The 18,349-nt window shown below is 44.9% G+C and overlaps 1 protein-coding gene across 5 annotated transcripts in view; it reads left to right on the top strand.

Annotated features, from left to right (window-relative positions):
* The window catches only part of TENM2 (teneurin transmembrane protein 2), an 884,000-nt gene that overhangs the window by 723,301 nt on the left and 142,350 nt on the right, over positions 1-18,349 (top strand). For all 5 annotated transcript variants that reach the window (XM_040984305.1, XM_040984174.1, XM_040984151.1 and 2 more), the window contains 2 exons: positions 11,016-11,211; positions 17,143-17,244. In XM_040984305.1, the coding sequence (XP_040840239.1) occupies positions 11,016-11,211; positions 17,143-17,244 (298 nt within the window). The remainder of the gene's footprint in view (positions 1-11,015; positions 11,212-17,142; positions 17,245-18,349) is intronic.

Genomic DNA, 18,349 nt, shown 5'->3' with positions numbered 1-18,349 from the left:
CCTGTGCCAGTCAAACTGAAATGCTGGTGCATTGTTCTTGCACATCTCATTGATTGTAGGATGCAATAATGCTCATCTTTTGACATCTCTGAAAACGGGATGTGTTTTGCGATCGATGAAGCTGAGATAGAATGAAATGTTTGGTGTCACCTTTTTGTGTATGTATGAAAACCCAATACTCATTCTCACAACTCAAGCATAGTTGCAAATAGAACCTGAGTTCCTAAGTCTGAGATCAAATAAATTTTTAAATGTAGTTTCCACTTCCAAAATAAAGTCCAAATCAAACATTTCCTGTGTATTAACTGCGTTCACTATATGTAGCTTCTTATTCATTTTAAACATCCTCATATAGCTAGATCCCACTGCATACAAGAAGCCAGCATAGGATCTACTTGCAATTTTTAAAATGTAAGGGTACGGCATTGTAGAGCGTAGTTAAGCCACCACTTGTGATTACAAGCATCCCTTATCAGAAGTGCCAATCCAAATTCCAACTGCTTGAGTTTTTGTCTGGGAAGGCAGCTGACCAAATGCCCTGCCAGCCATGTGGGACATCCAGATGGACTTCTGGATTCCTGGCTTTGGCTTGGCCCATACCTAATTATTGCATGCACTTGGGGAGGGAACCAGCAAATGAAAGCTCTTTCTCTTTGTCTGTCTCCCTCTTCCTCTCAATCTTCCTTTCCCTCCTCCTCTCCTTCTCACTCTCAGCCCTATAGTGATCATTTTTATAAATACAAGATTTTATCATATATTTGTGACAAGTATATTTATTTGACATATATATATTGATTTTTTTGGCCTGATTATTTAGTAATTCTTTAATAATAGGTAAGGAAATGTTTCCACACTAGATATTCTTGCATAAATTCAATTTAAATGCTTGAAAAATTTTGTGTTATCTAGACCCGAGAAATGTTTTAGCCAGTCCCTCTTTTTAATATTGTAACCTGATTTGCAGCAAACATTCGTGCAGATATGTTTGGGTATTTTTAAATAATTTCTCAAACAGTTAGAGTGAAATTGCTAACTCACGGAGTTCCCACTGCGTCAAGGTTGTATAACAGTAGCTGTGACCATCAGAATAGCAGACATTGACTGGGTACTTACTGTAAGCCCAGCTAAGCTCAGCAAGACCTTTCTTTTCTCCCACCTTGGGAATAAATAAGCTGAAGTCACTTGCCCAATATCTCACTGCCCTCATGAAAAGTTGTGAAAGGTTGTGGTCTGGGAGAAGCCGCCAGGGCCAGTCTTCCTTTTTGGTACTTGAGCAGTCGCTCTCTGACTGGCTGCATTCCCAGCCTGCTGCCTCTCCCTGGTGGTGTGTTTGATGTATTTTCAAAACTGGCCCACATGAGACCCTCCTATTGATCTTGGGAGGGCAAGGAGCCAAATGTGACATTTTTGATAAATCATTGGCTAAAGACAATTAGAAATGAATGTACAGTAAATAAGAAGTCACATCAGCAAGGAACTGGGAAGTAAAACATCTGCCCTTCTGACCTTTGTGCATCTCAGAACAGCCTGAAGATGGTCATCAACTTCACTGACCTTGATCCCTTAGCTCCATGGGGTCCACACTGCGGCTCCGTGGGTCTTGAGGACAATACCTTCTACCCTTCCCCTTGGTTGGATTGAAAGGCTGCCTAATGAGAGCATGACCTGTGGGAAGATGAAATATAAAATTAGTCCACTCATGCACTTAGCAGTGCTCATTGAGGTCTGTATTGGGGCCACTGGGATAAAAGGCATCAGCTCTGCTCTCAAGGAGGTGGGGACCTGACAAGTTGAGAAATGATAGCAACATCAACGAGACAGGGTGGTGACCTTGGAAACAGAAACATGTTCTGGTTTCAAATCTTACCTGTCTGCCACACAGAAGCTGAAGTATGTGTGGATACTTTGCAGTAGATCCGATTTCACCACCCGTAAAATAAGGATTATACTTTCTACTCAGGTTGCAGTGAAAATGAGTGAGATAAATGCCTAGTGAACAATAAGCACCCTGTGGAAATGGATCGATCTATCAAACTGGTGTTCAACCCTTACTGCTGCATCATAGGTAGCCTCTCCACCTATAGGAGCTATGCAGGGAGAATGGCCAGGCTTCTGGCTAAAACCAAGCCTATTGTGCACAATGAGTTTTCAGTACTCATCAAAGCTCTGGTCTCTAGAGCAATGTGCAGGTCCTATCCTTCAAGATCTCCTTGAAACTCTTTTCTAAGTGTGGAAGGCAGCACAAGTTCAAGACACCTGTGCTGTGGCACAGAGCAACACTGCATGCAGCTGCCTGGGATGGAAGAGATGCGTGCGGCATGCTTCCTGCTCGCACTGTGTTCCTGCATATTTGATGAACCAAATGGCGGCCATGGACTATACTAGGCCTGACAAAGTCAGCACCACCTAGCCATTAATTGTGACTCCAGGGGTTAGGTCCGTGAGAGCATACAAGGGAGCATATAAGGCAACCACATTTCTAACTCATGAGGGCATTTAGGAAGAGCTAGAGGAAGAGCTACTGAAGCTGAATTTTCAAGGATGATTAAAGGGAAAGATATTTCTAGGCAGAGGCAAATGAAGGTATCTCTGTAATATATGCTGTATTGAAGCTTCGTCATAAAATCATCTTCTTGCCAGGGATGGTACTACTTCTTCACACTCACCAATGAAGGCAGTGCTTTTTTCTTTTGAAACTGGCACTTGCTAGTCAGGAGTGATTAGATATGGGGGGACAGCCCCTCTAAAGGCTTCATGGCTATGGACCTACAAGTAGGGACTTGACCCCAGAGAAAAATGCAGATGTTCAGTGAAAGCAAAATATTGCCAAACACCAAGAGGCTGCAAGGGCCCCTTCTAACTTGGGAACACACACTTTCATATGCGTGGGAGAAAATCATGTTAAAAAAAGGTGATTGGAACTTAAAAATTTTCAAACTTTGCTCCCTCCATGTGAAATTTCATGGGGAAGAGGACACATTTGCTGAAGGAATCTGTTTTCAGATAGCCCCGCCAGTCAGTCTGAGGCAGGCCCTTGGAGGTGTGTTTAGCCAGCGCTTAACTGAGCACCTGCTCCTGTGTGGCTGGCAAGCACAGACAGCAACGAAACTCCTCCAGGATTTCCCACTGTTCTCCCATCTCCCAAGAGTGCATTGTCCCTGCCTTGCCTTAGCCGGGCCTTGATCCTCTGTCTTTTGGAAATGTTGCTCTGAAGCAGCTGGAGAGGGAGGGATGCTGCCAGTGCAGCACATGGGGAGTCGCAGCAAAAGCATCTCCATTGGTAGTTAACTTCTGATCCCTTTTTATCATTTTTCATTCCCCCTACCAGGGAGATTCAAAGTATTCTTGAACTTTAAAACCAAAAATTTTTGGCTTGATATGTGAGGGGAGTGTCGAGGGATGAGATAGAAAATTGGCAGAAGGTATGAGGAACTTATCACCAACCAGCAAGCCACCAAAGCCCCTGCCAAGCCCAGAGGGCCCTCACAGGAACCAGGCCCTGTCTGTGTACTAGACAGAGGCCTGTCATCTTTTGTGGCCATCCGTCAAAGGTGTTCTTTGGACACTCTCCACTAGCCTCCTGTCACACTGAAGGGAAACACTGGGCCTTGTTCTAGAACAGAAGCCCTAGGAGGGCACTCCTCAGCCCTCCTGCATCTCCAGCACCCTGGCCATGCTTATCCATAGTGGATGCTCAGCAAACAGCTGATGGCAGATCCATTGCCACAACCCGCTGGCTCCCTCCACATGCTGCTTGGCAGCAGTCTCCTCCCTGTTCAGTGGACCCCACCATTACAACTCATTCAACTCGTTCTTAACCCATTGGTGCCCCATAACTCTGAGAACAAGCCCTCCTCTTTCTGGAATGTTGCTCCCCAACACATTCACAGGATCCTCCCTTAACTTGTTTCAGGACACTGCTGGAACATCGTGCCCTCTGCGAGTGCTTGACTGACATGTCCGTTTAGAACAGGCTGTGTCCTGCTTCCTTGTCTAGTCTCACTTCTCTTCAATCCACTTCCTGTGGGTACAGTTTCAAAACCACCCATTGTACACATGGTGAGGCTTCCACTTGGCCTCCTCAAATTGAAAAACTATCTCTGTCTGAGTTAGCACCACCTTTACCCTGTTCAAGTGCATCGCCACACTCAAGAGCCCTATGGGTCCCAGGCTGTTTTCACCCCTGCCCTGGCCCATGCCATCGGCTCTCTACAACTGCAGTTGAGACTATCTATCCTGGAGTGGCACCTGCAGGGGATCATTTGTTTCTCTCTGGCAAACTTCTGCCCCATAGAACCTGAGTCTCCAAGACCCAGAGCCTCATAAACCTAGAGCGTATCTCAGCTGCTCACTCCTTTTAGAACTCAGTAGGTTTGGGGTGTTCAGGAGGTCTTCAGAGTCTTTGCAACATGGATGTGATGAAAAACTATGCATGAATTTGAAAGGTTTTGCACAAAAATAACATACTTTTTACTTCCATTTTTTTTTTCACTTGCCTCCTGAAGCTTTTTTATACTATAGTCCTCCTACTCCTGGGAGTAAAATCTGAAACAACGGTTTGTTTCAGACCCTAGATAAGCCATGCTTTTTCCTGTCCTTTAGTAGCTGTGATTAAGTGTTTTTTATATGTTAGGCACAACAAGAGATGAGCAATTATAACTAACAGAAGATAACAGTCCTAATGATATGTAAAAGTATGTAAATGTTGGGCTCTTATTTTTGACATCCACCTTTTCTGCTGTACCAAAAGGACACATATAAGAAGAGGAAATTCACCCTCTTGAGTGATTTATCTGAAAGGCAGAGTGACAAAGTGATCTTCCATTCACTGGTTCACTTCCCTAATGGCTACAATAGCTGAGGTGGAGCCAAGCCTGAACCAGGAACCTGAAACTCCATCTGGGTCTCCTATGTGAGTAGTAGGAGCTGGAGCAAAAGCAGAGCAACTGGCATTCAAACCAGTGTTCCCATGTGAGATGCTGGCTTTGCAAAAGGCAGCTTAACATGCTGTGGTGCAATGCTGGTGCTCACTGCTCCTGCCTTTTAGACACACTGTTTGGTGCTTCTGTCTCTTCTTTCTGCTTGATTTTTACCCATGAATCCTGACATGATGGCTTCTTGCAGTCTGGATATGCAGGTGTCTTTTCGGGTCTGGTTATGTAAGGCTTGCTTCGCCTAGCATCCCTGGAAGTACCTGCCGCTAGACTAGTCACCTCTAATTAAGTGACTCAGACACTGAAAAGCAAGAAGCAAACAGAGCTTCCCGGAAGACAGGCAAGGCTCAGCTCATGGAAGCCAGCCTCTACTGCCACATGGCTGTCATCCTGCCACCCTTCCCTTAGCATACAGCCCCTTTGAAGGAGAGCAGAGAAAGTATGCTGAGCTTTAATGAGGAATCAGCCAGGTGCACTTTGCCACAGGCCTGGCTGGAGGCAAGGAGGGTTAACAGACCCGCTAAGCTGTTGTTGCCATTGCTGGATGTGACCAGAAACCCAGTGGTACTGTGACTCCACATAGCCCCTGCTCGCACATGTTGCCTCCCTGCATCCCACCACCTGCTGAACATGCCCTGCCATCTGAGGTGGAATCAACATCAGATGTTGGGAGCCTGGGAGGTTACCAGTGTGGAGCAAGGGAAGTGACAGGCCATCCGTGGGAAATGTCATCATTTATTGCTTTCCCCCTCAGCTAGCCGACATTGCAAATAGCAATAAAGTTATCCCCTCCCCCAACCCCCTGCTCCTGAGTCCTAGACCCAGTAATAAAAGAACGTCTTCCTGAAGGGCAACGAATCCATCTTTAACCTTGTCCTCTTTGGCAGGTGTGTGACGGTGTGGCTTCCAGAAGCATCTCTAGGCCATGCATTCCCTATCTGTGGAAGCCTTTCCTTCTGGGAAAGTGACAGGCCCTGCCCAATGGTCCAGCCCCTCAGTTCCCCTCCAGTTCCTCTGGAAACCCACTAAGTTATCTTAATTACCATTCCTCCTCACTGCCTGCCAAGAAGTGGAGAGATTTATAATTGGATCAGTCAAATATTTGCTGTGGCTTATTTCTTTGCTTCTCTGGCTCCCGTGAAAGTTGCCTCTTCATGCCACTTTGGGGTGTAACTGATGACTGACTCACAGGCACAGCCTCACACTGTGTGCCAGCATGGGTTGTTTTTCCAAGCCAGGGGAAGAGAGAGAACTTTTGGGTTTGGGCAGTGTTGATGTGAGGTTATGGTGCTGTCGCCCTCTGGGAAGCCACAGGACACACAAGCAGCTTTAGGAGAACTGGCTGCTGAAGCCAGCTCATGCACAGATACATCCATCTCTTGGAATTGGGCCACGTGCTTTCCCACCCCTGTCCTGGGCTTCAGCAGATCTATTCAGTGGAACATGCTATGGAGCAACCAAGCACAACAGTGGCCTCCAAGCATCCCTCTGTCCTGCACTGTTCTCAGTGATGCCCAGGCTGAGATATCAATTTCCAGTGCAGGGCCATGAATAGCAGGCTCTGGTCGGAGCCAGGAATTCTGGAAAATGGCCTCCTCATGTCAGCAGGTCTGCCAAGTAAATTGGCCAGAGTACAACATAGGAGTCATAGAGAGCAGAGGCCACCCTGAACCAGATGGCCTTCTGTAAACCAGCTTCTCATGGGCTCCTGATCTGCCTGCCCTGGAAAGCTGCCTCCATACTTGGCTTGGCCAATCTACCCTGTTTCTCTGCCTCAAATCCTTCCCCAGATTATAGCAGCAATAAATGTTAATGCATGGTACAGTTTGGTATATGATAACCTGTGAGTAGAATTATTATATATTCTGTACTAGAGCACCTTTGAAACAAAAAGAGGAACAAGAGGATTAAACTGAAACACTCCCGGGCAAACCTGGATAGATGAGACCCTACATGTTGTAGAGCTGGCATTTGAATAACGTAAGACAGTGCCATTTTTTTTCCTGGGTAATCCTCTTCTCCTGTCCTATAAGAAACGGAAAATATCCCACAGCTAGTTATGATCTTGGGGAGTAAAATGGGAAGGAAGAAAGGCATGAAATCACGTAATTTGAGAAAGCAATGCAAAAGTGGTAAATCTCAGTATCTCAGGAACTTGACATAGTAAGCTTGTATTCATTGCTGATGATGCCATTACAGGCTGTCAAGCAGGAGCTGATTCTAAACCTAGGTCATTCCTGTCCTACAGCTCTACCATCGTGGGCTTGATGATAGCCTTGTATCTTCCGGAGGCAGATGGGAATGGAGGGAGAACGCTTGGGAGACTGTCTAGAACGTCTGAGAGCCGAGGTTTAGAAACGCCATCCACCCCACAGCTCGTGTGCTGTGGTCCATGACACTGTCACATACCCCCACCAAGCTGCAGAGAGGCTGGGGAGGAGGTACCTCGTGACACGGACAATGGCTGGCCTTCTCCAGCACAGAGCCAGGAAAGGGTCAGTGTTGGAGAAGGAAGGGAGGGAGTGCAACAGAAGGGACAAAGAAAGTCTAAAGGAAGAAAGCACGTGGTGCCCCTCCTCCCACTCAGAACTGGGAAATTGTTTCTCAAATTTGGTCCTGGCGTATGAAAAACACCTTGGCCACAGCATCCCAGCATAAGCACGTTCTGCACTTCCTCACTGCCTTTTATCCCATTCAAGAAAGCTCTTTGAAGACAAGGCAGTGAATGTGATGACTGTCAGAGACAAAAGCTACAATGCATCCAATTTAGTTTCCTTTTCATAGAGTTCATTTACAAATTCAGTATTTTATTCATTTGATAGCCAACAAATATTTATTGACAAAAATCTGCTCCAGGTGAATGTGATACAGCAGAGAAATGTAATAATGATCACAGAAGTGTTTAAGGCATGTTTACCATATATAAACTCCTTACAATTCTAAGCACTTGCGTGCGTTGACTCATTTAATCCTTACCGCAAGGATTGGAGATGGATACTATCATTATCCCCACTTTAAAGATAAGGAGTTAGAGGCACAGAGAATTTCAATAGCTTCTGCAGGTGCCCCAGCAAGGAAGTGGCAGAGGGAGGGAGAGACTAGCTCCTAAGTCCTCACCCTGAATCACTCCACTCACTCACAAGGCATCTTTGCCCTGCAGATTATCTTCTTCTGTCTGGATCAACAATAAACATTAAAAATAAACTGCATCATTATAGCAGGTGCTTGGGAAATAATAAGTGCAAGAAAGGTATGCAGGCCTGAGATGCATCAGAAACCCACACGTATCACATTGTACCCATACATGCTGGGCAGTGTACCGTGGCTGACATATTCCAGCAACAAGGAAAACTACCCCTGTGCTCTTATGGAAGGACTCTGAGGAGCAGCCACAATACCTTTCCTCTCTCTCTTTTGAGAAATGCCTTTTCCAAAAGCAGTTTGATTGGTTGAGCAGCAACTACTACCCTTCTGCTTAAGCTGAATCTGTGTCCCTTGGCTGGAAATCCAGTTCAGCAAGTGATGACTGATGCTCAAATTATTCATGAGGAATGGTCCTGCACAAGTAATGGTCCTGCACAAACTTTCCCTCCTGGGGGTCATCACTTGGACCCCAAATGACGTATATTCTTCTACCTTGGCACCAAAGGAGTTAGAGCCATTGCTCTGGCTGACAGCAATTTGTAGACTTGGGTTGGACATTTACGAGGTTGCTAAGGAACAAATGCTTTGGTTACAAAGGTCTCCGAAAGCAGCATCGGTTTGTCATATCGTTTCAGATCATTTATTTAAGCCCAGAAAGACGGCTAAGGCCAATGGAATATAGGATAGAGGGAAGCTAAGCACAAACACTCATTTCCTGAAATACAGGGAAAATTTCTACTCCCTCAGCAGTGGCCATCTCCAACTCCCTACACGTGAAACTAGAACCATGCACTTCTTTTCTCTGATCGTTATGATTTGCAAGTAGGTGACTTAAAAAGTAGTGATTATCTTGCACGTACTGCCCTAAGCATTATTTCATGTGTCATCCTTGTAACATTCCTGAAAGTTAAGTGCTATTATTCCCCAGTATGAAAACCGGGAAGCAGGTAAAAATAGATTCGCCCAACATCAAACAATACCAAGTGGTAGAGTCAGAATTCAAACCCAGGTGGGTCTGATGGCAAAGCCTTTGTGTTTAAGATTATAGAGTCTTTTGTTTTCAGTGATCCCAGAAACTGGCAATGCTGATGATGGGGAAGTCACATTCGGAGACTCCTGGAGTTTTATTCTGTGAAGTTTGTGAAAGGGGTTATAGCGGATGTCTGTAACCCTTGAAACTCTTTTTATGGAGGGCAGAGTGGTGAGAGAGCAGAGTCGCACAGCGGTGGTTTTTATCGGCTAAAGACCTTCGCTTTCAATGTTCTCAGGAAGTCAGAGTGCAAGTTACTTTTCTATGCAGCGATTTTGAAAGCATTTGCCAGATGAGTCCGTTTCTACTGGGGCTTCATTGATTGCCTTGTCAACAAGGAAGAAACATTGGTCTCCCTGTCGCCTGCGCCTTGATCCTCTCTGTGCAGCCTGTGGTCAAGCCCTGTCCTTCCTTCCTTGGCAGAGTCCCTCCACACTTGTCTCCCCTTCTCCTTCACTGTCCTAATCCATCCCAAGCCACCAGTCACCTCCTAACTGGGTTTTTCTATTTGCTCCCCTCTCCCACTGGGATCTTCTATCCTACTTGGGGGTGGAGAGAGGAAAGGCTCCTCAAAAGAAGGTTCCATTTCCTCACACGATTCACGGCTCCAGAATCTGCAGTGGCTCCCACTCACCATCCACACAGCAACCCGTGTTATTTAGAGCAGATCTCTTTGGGTTGAACTTGTTCATCCCATGCCCTACCTGATGGCCTTAGGTGGACACTCCTTTGCTCACTTATCACTTCCTATTCTGAACTTGATTTCCATTGAAACAGATGAATTGTAATTTCTGCTTTTTCCAAGCAATTAATCTCAGGCACTCTGAGAGCATGGACTTAGGGGTTGTGTGACTTTGGACAAGTCGCTTTATTTTCAGATCCTGTGTTTCCTAGTCTGTGAATACCCAAAGTGTCAAGATAAGATATTTTCAAGAATGGAATGAATGAATGACAATGATGAATATATATTTTGTGCTTGCTGTATGTTCCAGACAATATTCTGAATGTTGTCTTAGCCCTTACAACCACCCCATGCCTTTGGTGATATTATTTCCACAGTTCGGCAGATGGGGAAACTGAGGCATGGGTAGGTGAAACTAGGATCCTTTCTTGGTCAGTCTAGATCCACAGCTCTCTGCTGTCCCATTCTCTCCTTATAAGTCATCAGTCAGTGATAACCAATAAAGTGATCTATGATTTCTTCTCTCAAGCTCTGAATGAGGCAGATGCAGTTTGGATCTCAGAATTTGGAGAATTCTAGAGAAGTTATAGATGTCATACAAGATATATCCCAAAATATCCCAATGGGGACAGAAGCAATAACATTATCTCACATACAGACAAAAGCAAAAACCCTGGGAGCAAAGATTTGGGACTTCAGAAGTACAGATTGTGGCCTATAGTCATATAATTGATCATTGTACCCATGATAAAGTATACCTCTTATTTAAATTTTTTATCTTTATGTATGTAATTGAAAGGCAAAGAGAAATAAAGAAATTCCCATCTGCTATATCACTCCCAAAATGCCCACAATATCCAGGGTAAAGCTTGGATCCAGGAACTTGATCTGGGTCACCCATGTGAGTGGCAGAAGCACAGCCACTTGAGCCAACAGCACTTGCTGTCTCCCAGGACAGCTGTCAGCATGAAGCAGGGATTGATTGATGAGCCAGGATTCCATCCACGGCGCTCCACTCTAGGATGCAGGTGTTCCAACCACCATCTTAACTACTGCACTAAATGCCCACCCATGACAGCTCTCATGATTTGCTGTACTGGGTAAACTCATAGTAAAGAAGACTAAGAAGCACTCTTTGGTTAAACAATGGATAGGTGGGAAAGGTGATTGTTACAAGGCTAGGCCTGTGCCTGTCTCACATGTGATTCTCTCTACCCTTTCCTAGTATGACTTCATGGAGCGTTTGGATGGGAAGGAGAAGTGGAGCGTGGTGGAGTCACCCAGGGAACGCCGAAGCATACAGACCCTGGTTCAAAACGAAGCTGTGTTCGTGCAGTACCTGGATGTGGGTCTATGGCACCTAGCCTTCTACAATGATGGCAAAGACAAAGAAATGGTTTCCTTCAACACCGTTGTGCTAGGTAGGTATGGGCTCTGTGGGATGGTCCACAATGGAAGGAAGGGTGGATCTACCCTGGGCTTGTATGTGAGAGGCACATCTTCCCAAGAAACTCTCGCAGCTAATAAGATCATGCCAGAACCCTTGGTTTAGGTTTTGTGTGATCATTTGCCTAAAACAAACACCAGGGGGAAAACAGAAACTATTTAAACCATGAAAGGGTCACCCGTAGTCTGAAGGATTCAATCTTGGTTAAGAATTTGGGTCAGACTGCATGGGTGAAGTCCTGGCCACACAATCTAAGAAAATCAATGAACTTTCATAAGCTTCAGTTTCATCATAGAAAATAGAACTGTGGCTTAGGGTCCACCTCCTATGGCCATTGTGGGAGCTGAGAAATGTCTAGAGAGCTCTAAAGAGGCAGTGGAGCTAATAAATACTGGCTACTCTAATCAGTCCAAAACTTCTGTTGAAAATGGAGGGAACCTCAACAGTTTGTGAAAACACAAACATACATCAGCAAAGACTATCCACCTTTTTAAAAATTATACATATGTTTCTTGTCAAGTAGATGAATTTTATAATGCTTTAACTAAGCGTATGTGCATGGGGGGGAGAGGGGATCTGTTTTAGCCCTGCATTAGCTATCAAGAGAAAAGTTGAAGCTTTCTCCAGAATTTCCTCTTCTCTAGACACAAAAATCTCTTTAAAAATTCATAAGCTTGAGATTGCGTGGTGTTTCTGCAACAAACCTGACAAGTTTTGTCTGTCACAAAATGCCTTCTCATCAAGCTTATTTTATCATCAAGTATCCATATTCTTCCTGATGATAGTAGTTGCTCATGGGTAGAATCTCTGGGAATCAAACCAGGTTGGTAGACCCATTTCACAGAGGAACAAACTGATGTTCAGAGAGCAATGTCCCTCAAATTTCTAGAATGAGTAAATGGACTTGGCATGAGTTTCTGGGCCTTGTCCATTTATGTCCTATGACATCCCCCTTTCATAGGGTGTTTAGTTACGGATCTTAAGATTCACTGGCAAAGCTTAGAGAGGGCTCATAACAAAACACCTAGTAACCCCAGGATAAAAACCTGTTTCCGTCCCCACCTCTTCATCAGGATTGTCATTTCATGAGCCCCCATTCCATCATCTGGAAAGGCAACAGCCATGTCCATGAAGGAAGGGATGATGCCTGGGACATGACCGACATGGAGTTGGAAGTCACACAATGAGAGCCAATGATGTTTTGGGGGAGCGTGCATCTCACATCCCTGTTTTTATTTTTATTGCCTTTTAAGGACTTCTCCTTTGGTCCATGAGTTTTTCTGAGGGCCTTCCTTCTTCTCAAAAGATGTATGCACTCCAACTTGAAATTCAGATGCTGATTCTTCACTCACAGCCACAAGTTCAAAATGGAATAAAACCGCATAGAACTTTAGTGGTGACCGTAGGGTTGAAGTCAAACTTTACTCCTCCTGCTACACAAAAAATTGGCCCTATCAAAGCTAACCAAAAGCTCAAAAGCAGGAGTTGGCACACTGTAGTCCGTAGGCCAAATCTGGCCCACTGCCTGTTTTTATAAATAAAGTTTTATTGGACCATAGCCACATTTATCTGTTTACATATTGTCCGTGGCAGCTTTCCCACTGTAACGGCAGAGTTGAGTATTTGCAGCAGAGACCATATGGCCCGCAAAACCTAAATAGTTCTTATCTGTCCCTCTGCAGAAAAAGGTTTGCCAACCCCTACCCCAAAGTAACGTTACACACTTTGCACCAAAGACCCATTCCACAGAAGGGACTTCTCTGGGTTAAGGATCAGGGTTTGCATCAATAAAGCAAAGAAAGAGAAGTGCAAAGCCCAGTTCACCAAAGGAAGGAACTAGAATCAAATTTGAAACTACTTTGCGCTGTTGAGATCTTTGTAATCTTTAGTTTAAGAACATGATGATAAATGTCTTCCTTTCTGTCACCTTGTGTTTAAACTCAGAAGGCTTGACAGGTACGTGACAGCATGCAGCATACCCTGCAGCTGGCGTCGTTGAGGTCTCCAAGGATTCAGGGAAATGGTTAATAACAACAACAACAGCATCTATCCATTTATACAGCCTTGAGCAAGTGCCAGCCCCTGCGTGACATCTATGTGTCCATTAGCTCAGCTGACTCTTGGAACTGCTGAGGAGAGGGTACTAGCCTTAAGGTTTCCATTTTCCAGTTAAGAAACCAAGGCTAGTAAAAGTTCAACAACTTGTCCAAGATCACGTACAGCCAACAAGAGGTAAAGGTCAGACTCCATCCCTTCCAGAGCCTGTGCTCTGGCCCTGGGTCCCCTCAGCATCACACAAAAAGCCTCTTTGCCCTTAGCAGTAGGTTTCAGGGTGCCAGAGCCTTTACCTTCACTTGCTGTTACCCAACAAGACACAAGCAATGCGCTCCTGAGGCTCCCTTCCCCCAGGCCATTACCCTGCCTCTCCCGACAGAGATAGGAATAGCAATTCTCCCAAGTGGATTCCTCCTGTCTGGACTGTAGCTCAAAAAGAATGTCAAAGGTAATCGGCCTAATAGTTGGGCAGACATCTTGATAGAGCAATGATAGTAATTGGCATGAAATGCAGGGGAAAAGAACAGTGTTTATTTGGCCCCGAGCTTTTCCCACACGTACCCATCATCGCAGCGTCCTTCATTGAGGCCAGCCGGGAGTTACGAAGACCCCGTGATGGGAAACTCTAGCAACACTGAGACACGGGTGCCAGGACACGCTCTCCCTCGATACACCTTCGACTCAGGGAAGGCTCTTGATGTGTTTTTGGAGAGAAGCATCCTGCTTTTGGAAGAGTCTCATCCTTGGAGGGTGGCCAAGGGACAGTGTAAAGCATTACACCAGCCCCCCACTGGTGTAAAACCCCGTTTCCTGGGCTTACACTTGCCTCCTGACATTTTCTGCTCAAGGAAACTTAAACCCAAGGGACAAAAAGGAAAACAAGTCCTGTCTCAATAGTGACATTTCATTGACTGATGGCAAAGGGGATTTGAAAACAGGCCATTCCTCTGTGTGTCAGTCGGACCACATAATCACATTTGTCCTCAAAAACTGCAGAAATGCTTCAAATACAAGACTTGGGGAAAACTAAACCAGGAGACTGGTTTTTGCTTATCTAAACTTCTCCAGTCTCCGTGTGTGTGTGTGTGTGTGTGTGTGTGTGTGTGTGTGTGTGTGTGTGTGTGTGTGTGTGTGTGAGCGCGTGTACATACTCAGAAACACACTTCTGTAACTGTTTACAAAGGAATTGCCCTTGGAGAATACCTCAGAGAATAATGGCGAGCAGACATCTTGCTTGGGGAGCCTGATGGGAAAAGATAGCTCTATAAAAAGGCAGATGTAAGAATTACAGGAACAAAGAGAAGCTGGTCCAGAGTCTAGACTGTAGAAACCAAGTTGCTCAGTGATCTCTACATTGAAACGTAAGAATTAGTATCTCCAGCAGGGTTTCCAACCAGGTAAAGAACCTGCACAAAGACTCTGTTCTTCTCCTGGAAACTGGGCTGACCAAGAGCTCCTTGGACCTTCACTGTTTTGTCTCCGAGGATATAAACTTTGAGGACTGGGTGCTCTGACCTCCAGAAGCCCAGGAATCATCAAAACTAGCCTCTAGCTTGCTGCCGTAATAATTTCTGAACTGCACGCTGGATCATGCTGTTCACCTGTTTAACACTTTTTTTAATTGTTCCCAGTAGATCCAAAATAAAGACACTCATTTCCTTGACCCCGGAAAACCTGTTTGTACACTTACCTAAAGGCACTGCCCCCTTTATTTGCTGCTGTACTGGATTCAGTGCCACACTTTCCTCCCTCAGTGTTTGCAAAAATTATTCCTCTTCTGCCAGATCTTCACTTGCCTGTTCCAGTCATCTACATAGAATAGAGTCCAACCACTTGCTGACCAACTTAAGGAGCTTCCTCATTCTACCTGTTCTCCCAGGGTTCTGTACTCAAATCAAGTATCCCAAGTTCTACTTCTTTTTGCTTGATGATTTCCCTTTGGCCTGTATTCTCTATGCCATTTGGAAAGTTTTAGGAGAGTGGTATCTGTGGCCATCTTATTCAATCTTGTGTCTCTAGTGCCCTATACCACAAGTACTCAGATAATAGACTAAGCCATATACCAAGCACGATAGCAAATCTGTTGTCTTATTCCAGTTAGAAACTGTGTTAGCCTTCTGTAACATTGTAACATAATCAGAAGATGCAAGATTCTTTATTACTTAGAGCAAAGCATTAGCTGAAATGCTCTCACAGGTGCCTGTTGCCTAAGCCCTGATTTCCACAGAGTGACATGAAGAGGGTCAGTGGATGCCTGCTCATACGAGTGGGTGGCTTTTCAGCACAGAATCCCTGAGCTCACTCTTTGTAGGCAGTGTTGTATACATGTCTTTTACTGGCTAGGGAAACATCATCTTGATCATATTAGAGAGCAGGTAACCCAGCTTGTAGAATGAATGAAGAACGTGTTATACAAATGGACACCATGTGGACACCACCCAATCCCCCTTTATAGGCCAGCCTCAACAAGTTTCAGCCTGAGATGTTAAGTACTAGACATAATGGAAACTGGCTTGATGGGAAATATGGTCTTCTAACCTGATTTCAAAGCAGCGAATACATTGGTTGAATTGCACTCAGTGTGAGAAGAGAGGTTCTGGCAGGAGAGAAGTGAGAAGTAAAACCTTGTTGAGAGAAAGCAAAAATGCATGGTTTGAGTGTTTGGAGCCAAGAGGGGAGGTGACTTGGAGATGAGGCTCCATTAGGAATAGCCTGGAGTCTTTCTTGATGCCACATTACCAGGTGTCCACAGCTCTCCAACAGATGCTGTAATGCCACATGAGTGCTGCATTTCAGACACAGAGGCTTGTCCCTTTCTTCTCATTACCTGGAGTCCAGAGGTGTTGTCTTAGTTTAAGGCACAAAGTAGTGCACTGAGTGTGACCACAGTTTTTAACGAACGCGTCCACCTTTGGGCAGATCCAAACCAACATGATAAGTTTCAAAGACATCCCTCTGGAGGCATTACTTGACTACACACATAGAAAGGGAAGTAAAGCATGAAGCGTGATGATTATGCAGGCTGGAGCAAATGTGAACTCATTGGTTTTCGTGAACAAATAAGATCCACAGAAGCTAAGCATCCAAGGGCTTTTGTGTAACTGAAAAGCTACGAAAAATCTCCTAAATCATGCCAAAATGTAACAGTCTCTTGTAGTCAGGCATCCATCAGTGAAAGGGGGTTATGTTCCAAGAAATGCATCATTAGGCAACCTCAGCATTGTGTGAGCATCATGTAGTGAGCTGACATAAACCTCAATGACAGAGCCTACTGCACAGCTAGGCTATATGACATATTCTGTCCATCATCAACCAAAATGTCATTTCATTGTTTGTGTGATCTGTCATTGACCAACATGCTGTTTGTGGTGCGTGGCTTTATTTGGATTACTTTTTATTGGAACATCTTCAAGCCAGGAATATTTTTTTTTTGCACTACAAGGTTGAAATTACAAACAACAAATCTTATTTTTGGAAAAAAAAAAACTGCTATGTTTGTGCGAGGATGAAAACGGATAGCACACAAGTCATATGAAATCTCAAATTGGTAGCATAATTTTGGGGGAGAGATCAGTGTGTGAAGACTTCTCACTGTACAAATATAGAAACATTTGCAGTTGTTAAATCGAGAAAGAATTTCTTTCTATGAAAGCTGCAGCAGTGCGAGCCATGGATACCTGCCTACATTACTTCTGTGTGCTGTTCAAGTCATTCTGTTTTCTGACTTCACTCATTCACACTCCTCGGCTTACTAGCACTTGTCTCTAAGAATGGCAGGTGACTGTGCAACACACATTGGTACCAGCAAGCAGAGGAGAAGGTGGTCGCTAACGTTTTCTCTTTTTTGCAGATTCAGTGCAGGACTGTCCGCGCAACTGCCATGGAAATGGCGAGTGTGTGTCCGGGATGTGTCACTGCTTCCCCGGATTTCTGGGAGCAGACTGTGCTAAAGGTAAGTGACGTGCATCCCCCTGCTGCCAATGGTTTCCCGGGGGAGCACCCCAAGTGCCTTCCCAACAAACTCCACTGGGACATCTATAGTTTCTATGTGTGCTGCAAGGTCTAAACTTCTGGCAGAGTAGGCTCTGATATATGACTGTTGGCCAGCACACCTTCTAGGAGAGGGGCGGTCATCCTTGGCACTGAGGTGCGCGCTGAAGAAAGATTTGCTAAAAATGCAATGGTCGGATTTCCTGTAAAAGCAGAAGTGAATTACCATCACTCCTTTCTTATAATCATTAACTGCTATGTAATGGAAGATTAAGCATCTCAGGGTTAGTAAATTTCTTTCATTCTGGCCAGCCACACTCTTAATCTAGGAAGCGCTATTTATCTTGATGGAATCGGTTTTAAATTGTATTATTAATTTACCTACAGTACTTTACACAGGATGGCTGGGGCTCTGGGATTCTTGGGGGAAAGGTAACAGAAAAAAGAAGATGGCTCTCATGAGCAGAGAATTTAAGGACTGCACATCTAGCTGGCAGGAGACTTTCAGGGTGACCTTCAAGTGTCTCTGTCAAAGGCGAGTGTGGAAGAGAAGAGCTGGTCACCCTGCAGCCATGGCATGTGCACATGTGTGCCTGTAAACACACACACACACACACACACACACATCTGCCCTCACAAACACCAATGGGAGAACGAAATTCAACTTTCACAAAGCACCACTTATTATTTCTCTGCCAGTTTTATGTTGTTCTCGTTGTGACCTGCCATACTGACTCCTTGCCCTCTAGTTGGCCATTTCTCAGAGTGCATGGGAAGGTCAGAGATCTTGTAGAATAGCAAGGCCATCCTGGGTACCAGCCCCAGCGCAGTGCTTGAACTCCTCCCTGAACTTTGGTCTCCTCATCTGGGAAATGTAAAGGTAACTTCTGAGGCTCTCTGGGAGGAGTGAAGGGAACCATCGTCCCACAGAACTCTTGGCAAGGCCTCAAAAGGTTTCAAGGAATTACTTGCTAATTTTCCCTTATATATTTAAATCATCTTTCTGTTCCCATGTGTGTGTTTCATAGGAAGGCCCTCCTGCCTTAACATTGAGAAAGGGAAAGAAG

This window comes from Ochotona curzoniae, unplaced genomic scaffold, assembly GCF_017591425.1.
Source record: "Ochotona curzoniae isolate NIBS_2020 unplaced genomic scaffold, NIBS_Ocur_1.0 contig_1, whole genome shotgun sequence".
NCBI lineage: Eukaryota > Metazoa > Chordata > Mammalia > Lagomorpha > Ochotonidae > Ochotona > Ochotona curzoniae.
This window is presented reverse-complemented; position numbering and strand designations above follow the sequence as displayed.